This window comes from Telmatherina bonti (assembly GCF_933228915.1).
Source record: "Telmatherina bonti genome assembly, chromosome: 21".
NCBI lineage: Eukaryota > Metazoa > Chordata > Actinopteri > Atheriniformes > Telmatherinidae > Telmatherina > Telmatherina bonti.
In genome coordinates, this window is record NC_136630.1 from 23,386,453 (window position 1) to 23,393,828 (window position 7,376).

Genomic DNA, 7,376 nt, shown 5'->3' on the forward strand with positions numbered 1-7,376 from the left:
TCACCAGATGTCTGTCATTATCATGTGTATCTGAAAGGGAAGCGATTATTTTACAGTTGCAGCCGGTATTATAAAAGCAACTGTTTTACCCGAGCTTTTACTTTCAGGATATATTGTTAAGGTTGTGTTGTCGTGACCCTCAATTTTATCGTACAAAAAGAATAATAGTAACGACACATACAATAATTGAGTAAATAATTTTAAAAAATACCAACCAGATGTTATTTTTCTTTCATAATATTGAAGATTTGGAACGCGCTTAGTTATTCCTGACAGTCAAACTTGAGGGAATAAAGTTTAAGCGTGTGATATACGTCGAGGCTTTTGATTGGTTTAAAATGGGTCGTCACATTACGTAATCAATTTGCGACTGCACCTTCACAAGCAGGTGAAAAATGTAAGTCTTAGCTGCTATTTACTGTCGTGAATGTTTTGTTGTTGTTGTTGTGCATGTCTGATAACTAGCAAGTTAATGCGCTACAATTGCAATAAATATAGAATATAGGTTTTGAACATCAATGTGAATATTTGTGTGACCTAATGTGTCTTTATTAGCGTGTTAGCCGATGCTAACGCGATGGTTAACAGTACGATACGCGTTCATTTTCCAGCGTTTATGATTGTTGCAAATAATTTCTGATCAGAAAAATCCTAGAAAGATTTTGGGCGTTATTGGAAGCATGAGATTTTGCCTGGGGGGATTACACGTTAGAGCTGAAGAGAAAACGGCACTGATTGTTTTGGAGTAAGAAAGAATGGAGGCAATGAATGACCAGCGATCACGAAAGAGTCAGACAAGAGATGAGTTAAAACGGGATGAGCCAAGAAAATACTGATCCGTTGGTGATGGGAATCATGGTAAATGGACATTAAAAGGGCAGAAATTACAGTGTTTTGGATCAGGAAATACATGCCTGTATTGATGGTATTTATTCGCAATTGAACCGACAAAAAAAAGGTAGAGATAACTAAGTATGGAGGATACCAAAGTAAATCCCAGATTCATTCAAATCGTTCGTATAAATTCATTAAAATATAAATGGGTATTTTAGTTTCAAAGTCCTGATGGGGAAAATATAGGCTTGTTGAATTAAATACATCAAATTTAAGACTCCTTACTATTGTTCATGTCTCAATGAAAGATGTGTGTGCATATATGACAATGTAGTTCAGGTAAAAGGTTAGTGTGTTTATTTAAATAAATAAAGTGAAGTATGGTGTGTGTGTGTGTGTGTGTGTGTATGCTTTTGTCCCGATTTGATTCCGATTTTTTTGGGTGCTGATTCGATTTTAAATTGCGATTCTCAAAAATTCTTTGATATTGCTGATTTTTGTAGATTAAAAACAAAACATTTTTTAAAAAAAATCATTTTGATCGTAATTTTTCTTGATTTCAGTTAGGAGAAAACAACACAGTAGCCAGACCATCATTTTGCTGCTATAATGCTATAAAGAAGACAAGTAAAAATATCAATAAAACCAATAAAAATGACAAAAATTTTATAGTGGATTAATTTATTTAATTGGGGAAAAAAAGTTGGGGTTTTTTTTTTTCAACAAAAAAAAAAAAAATCGATTTTAAAATTGTAAAACAAAAAAATCCTGATTTCCAATTTTTCGATTTGATTTTCTCACCCCTAGTGTGTAAGTACTGTAGCTCAAAGGGTTGTACAAGAAGAGACCTATCTAAATAAATTTGCTGCTGTATTTAAGCACTTGAGAGTTTAGTTGAATTGACTGCATCCAATAAGATTGTTTGACAGCAAAGTTCTTCAGATACCGACACCTTTCATTTATTAATTACAACCTTAACTGTAATCTGTTTCCTTTTATATTTATCACAGTTTCCCTTTTTGGGAACAGAAATATCAAGAAACCAGATAGATTTTGGAGTTACCTCGTCCTGATACTATACTCCTCTTTTTGTGTGTGACGTGTAATACCATTAAAGCTCTGAAATCACTATATTCATGGGTTTGCATTAGTACCATGATGTCCAGCAGGAGGGTAGAGCTGTAAAAGTATTCCAGATTCCACCTACATGTTAGTGGACATTAAATAATCTTGACTTTTGTTTGTTTGTTTCCTCTTCATCAAACAGGGCGCCTTCTCCAACAAAGAAGAAGGAGGATGACAAAAGTAAACCACGCGGTAAGGAGAAATCAGGAGCCACCAAAGAAGGGGCCGATAAAGACCGTGGAAGAGACAAGACCCGAACCCGGCGCAGTGCCTCCAGTGGGAGCAGCAGGTCAGCAGCTGCTGTTAGGAAATAAAACTGACTCCTCTCCCCTTTGCCTTCTGTTCTGTTTTTGAGTTTTTATACAAGCGATTCATCCCATAGTTTAATTTAACATGTCATTTAGGTCCAGCTCAAGCTCCAGCAGCAGTTCTGGTTCCAGCTCTGGCTCATCCAGTGGCTCCAGCTCCTCTGCTTCCAGCCACTCGGGCTCCTCCAGCTCCCGCTCCTCCTCCTCCTCATCCTCATCCTCCTCTCCAAGCCCCAGCCGCCAACGTCATAACAACAGACGACGTTCTCGATCAAAGTATGACACCGGTTACCATGGAAGCAGCTAAAACCTTATGCAGGATGTTGAACTGACAACAATTTTTTGCTACTTCCGTAAAACATGTAATGATTTTGTTTTGTAGTTTCGTGTTATTTCTGCAGGACGAGCTCCAGTTAAGAGCGTGTCTTTAAAGAATTAGGTTAATTAAATGAAAGACAAATGTCTTTGTAGGTCAAAATCAGCAAAGAAGGATGACAGAGATCGCCGACGTCGGAGCCCCACACCCAAACCTACCAAGGTCTACCTGGGCCGGCTGACCAGAAACGTCATCAAGGTAATCCCTCACGACTCTCTGATGTGTTTTACCTTTTGTTTGGAAAGTTTATTTCGATGTCCAATAAAATAAAATATACAAAACAAAAACAAAAGTAACTTAAAAAAAAAGAAACAACTAAACCAGACATACTCGAAAAGGAGTGGGCCTAAGTAAAAAAAATAAATAAATAAAAAAAACTTCAATTAAAAGGACACATCTATAAATTCCCTTCATTAAGGAAGTTTAATTTTCTTTTCTTGGTCAAAAAGTGAGAATAAGATCCTCAGGAGTTCCCTGTTGTTCTTTTTGAAGGAGCACATCCAGGAGATTTTCTCCCCTTATGGCAAGATCAAGATGATTGACATGCCCATGAATCGTCTGCACCCTCATCTGTCCAAGGGCTACGCGTACGTGGAGTTTGAGAACTCCGAGGACGCGGAGAAGGCTCTGAAGCACATGGACGGAGGTGAGCGGATGTGTAGGAGTGTGAACATGGGAGGTAGTAGTCTGATGTTCTGACCTGTGTGCAACACAGTAACTCTGTCACGAATGTCCTGCAGGCCAGATTGACGGTCAGGAAATAACCGTCACAGCTGTGCTGGCTCCAACAGTCCGCGCCGTGCCTCGCAGGCTGTCGCCTCCCCGCCGGATGCCTCCTCCACCCCCAATGTGGCGGCGTACTCCACCCCGCATGAGGAGAAGGTATGATGAATGTAAACGCGAAACAGTTTGTTGCTTTCCGGGACATTTATCTTCCCTTATGATGGTTTAACACACGGTCAGCGACAAACAGCGGCAGTGTTGTGCATCACTTGTCTCAAAGAAATCTGATTGGTTGTGACATTGTAGGGTCGGTTTGTTAGAACTGACAGAAAACTTGCTGTTGACTCTACAGAAGAAAAAAAACAACGCTGGCTTCATCTTCATTTTGAAACGATGAAACATCCTGGTGGAAATCATCATGAAAAAATCCTGTTGTACATGACCAGTCAGTAAAACCCTCATCGATTGGTTGTAGCACTGTGCGACAGCAACAAAAGTTAAACTTTGTTCAACTTTACTTGTGTCGCGTCACAAGCCCCCGTCTGCACGTCAACAAGAATGAGGGCGAACTTTCACATGCACAGATATTACCCGTCGCTTTCCTGTTTCAAAAATCCATTTTCAGTTTATAGGTCAGGTTTACCTTCATGACAACTGTGGGGGGAGTGAATTTTTTTCTAACTCACCCGTTTTGAAGTAATTTAATCTCGAAATTCGGCATATTTGGGGGCGGGTCCTTTTGATTGACAGGTACCAGATCTCCTGGTTCAAGTTAAAAGAACGTACAACAACCGCGGTTTTTAGCCGATTAACAACGTGACTTAGCTTTAGCCCGCTTACTTCCGTTAGCTGGTTAGCTCCTGTTATCTCCGGGTTAGTTGTTAGCGACAAAAAGCTCGGAGTTTGCTCGATGTCAATCATCCGCCATGACACTCACGGCTGCCCTCTCAGCTCCACCTCTTTGCCCATATTTGTATTTTCTGGGTGAGACGACACGCATGACCCTGCCAACATGGCGATGGTAGGAACCGCCCACCAAGCTTCAATTCAGCTCTTCAGAAACCTCATAGGTGACGTCACGGAGGCTCCGCCCATCAGTCTATGGTTTTACCCACATCAACTTTAATCGTTTTGGAGAAATGGAGAAAAAAACATTTTATGGAATTAATAAATAATGGAAAAAAATCCCAAAATCTGCTTTTTAATCACAAGAATGTCATTTACTAAGTTTAGAAACACTTTTAGAAATGTTTATCCATCTTAAACATGTCAAGGTTATTTATGTTATTTAGTAGAAAAAGCTTTAATCATAAGATATGTTTTTTTTATTTGTTCGGTTTGTTTATCTTCACATTAGCAGAATTAGTATTGAGCAGATTTTAATGAGGATGTTGGTGGTCAGCACCGAGTTAACGGACAATCACGCTATATGTCTTCATTAAGCTGTTAATATTTTTCCCCATTTTCAATCTTTTATAGGTCTCGGTCTCCTCGGCGACGTTCTCCAGTACGGCGCAGATCTCGATCACCAGGCCGCCGCCGTCACCGCTCCCGCTCCAGTTCCAACTCCTCCCGTTAATGGCTGAGACACCGTTCCTCCTCATCCCCCTTCTCCTCTGAGCATGGTTGCTCTTCATCCCAGCATCGCCCCTTTAACCCACTCAGCCAGGGGTTTTTTTACTGACAAACATGAACGATTGTGTCTCATGATCTGGTTTTTTAACTGTAGACGTTCAACTTGTTTCTCATGTGTGCTGTTGGATAGTGGTCGGCGCTTTTCAGACCGCCACTTTTAGTTTACTTAAATGTTCCTAGTTCTTTCTGTTTCTTCGGTGATTTCACAGGACCAGTGCTCACATCTAGGCAGGAAAAAAAGCCAACATGTAATTACAATAAAATAAATATAAAACCAGAACAAACAGCTTAGTGTCCATTAACTGGTATGAAACACCTCCACCTTGGTCACAGAGTTGCACAAAAAGTACAAAGTTTGTAGTTTTTGAAAACATTTTTCTTCAAAGTCCATTAAAAATTACTTTTTTTTTTTTTTTTTTTTTTTTTTTATAGGATTTACTGACGAGGCAGATCCAGACACACACTGGAGCCATATTTAAGAAATAATAAACTGCAGTTTGTTTACAGTGAATAGGTTGGTCCATGTGGGAATCCTGCAGAAGGGAGTGCACATGTTTTGTTCCAGGAAGATGCGACTATCAGGTGTCATCTTGTTGTAGTGCAAAGAACAAGATGACAAATGCAGTGATGGGAGGAAAGATTCCTCCAATGGCTCAACTTTCAAAAATCTCTTTAGTGTTTTAGATTATTTTTGGAATCAGTCTTTTAAAGAAAAACCTAAATCAGTCAAACGGGGAGGGAAGTGTGTTATCTCTGACTGAAAATAGATTTTTAATCACAAACTTTATCATCAAATATTTCAATGGAACCCATTTCTGTTTGGTCAGAACCACATTTTACAGCACAAACACTGTCGCTTTAAATCTGCATTATTGAATATGCTTACATATTCATGAATAAATGGGTAGGGGATGTTTTGTTAGTATTGTTACTGTACATAAGAGCTTTGCTTTTGCACTGCTGCAGGTCGACAACCTGATGTAATCAACCTCAGATCGTTTTACACAAACCAACCAACCTTTTATATTGATGGAGCAAGTTGTCTGTTGATCTGAGTGTCTGTGATCTTAACCTCTGACACAATTTTAAAATCGTCCTACAATACTGCATGATTTCAGGTGTCATTTTACTACAACCCTGAATCCAAAACCGGTCAAGCGATGTGTCAAATGTCAATAAAACAGAATGCAATGAATTCCCAGTCTCTAAAAGTCATATTTCATTCCCACTAGAAAATAAACCACATTAGATGTTCAAAGTGTTTTGAATTTCTTTTCTATTGGTGAAAGCTCTGGACTGCAGACAGACCAGTTCTCTGGTTCCACAGTGCTGCTGTGATGGATGCAGGATGTGGTTCAGCATTGTCTTGCTGAAATCTGCAAGGTCTTCTCTGAATGAAACATTGTCTGGATGGGAGCAGGCGTTGCTCTAAAACTTCAATGTGTCCATCGGCACCAATGCAAACACACACCCAGCGGCACACTGATGGTTTCCCTCCTCTTCAGTCTGCAGGACATGGCGTCTGCTTCCCCAAACCGATGTTGAATATTGATTCATCTGAACAGTTTTTCCCTCAGAGCGTTAGAAATGAGTTTTGGTCCAACATAGATGGTGAATCTTCTCAATCTTTGCAACTTTATGTGGAGGAATTCTGGATTTGTTCCACATTGCTTATTTGCAGCTCCTGGCAGGTTGGTGAACCTGTTTCTCTCTGAAATGCTCTTTTTATTTCCAGTCATGTTGCAAATTAACCTAATCAGTTTTAAGATGCTTTTTATTTGTGCTGATTCCTTTTCCAGCTTCTTATTGTTCCTGTTTCAATATTTCAAGATGCCCCTCTGTCATCTAAATCAACATGAAGTCATATTTACAGTGAAATGTTAAAACGTCTCCCTTTCAGCATTTGATATGTTGTTTGTTTTACTGGGAGTAAAATAGGAACTGGACATATGGAAATGATTGCATTGGTTTGTATTTAACACGCCATCCCGACGTTTACAGAACTGAGGTTGTAAATTAACGATGTGCTTCTGTTTGTTATAATTAATGTATGAATCAGCATTTAGTTTTTCCCCAGGCAGCCCTAAGCGTTGTTAGGAAATCGATTATCGGATTTGTCTCCGTGGCAACAAGACATGATAAGGAAATTGGGCAAATCACCTGTGTAATAACTTAATATTGAATTGCTAATAATGGCTGTCCTGGTCGAGGAGGCCGAGCTGGGATTGATCCTAAAAGATCAAACTCTGCATAAAAGTCCAGTATACCTAAGAAATGGGTCATTAATGATCCAGGCATTGGATGTGTGTATATATAAGTGGGTGTGTGTGTGTGTGTGATTATGTACATGCAAATGTAAGTAGGTGGTTCTCTTT

General features: G+C 39.4%; 1 protein-coding gene across 1 annotated transcript; it reads left to right on the forward strand.

The window, feature by feature from the left end:
* Window positions 1–369: 369 nt before the first annotated feature.
* LOC306771685 (RNA-binding protein with serine-rich domain 1-like) lies at window positions 370–6,218 on the forward strand. The gene is made up of 7 exons (XM_079260962.1): window positions 370–397; window positions 2,102–2,248; window positions 2,364–2,543; window positions 2,739–2,841; window positions 3,136–3,289; window positions 3,384–3,525; window positions 4,846–6,218. Coding segments are annotated over exons 1-7 (828 nt in total). The 5' UTR covers window positions 370–395; the 3' UTR covers window positions 4,946–6,218.
* The last annotated feature ends 1,158 nt before the right edge of the window (window positions 6,219–7,376 follow it).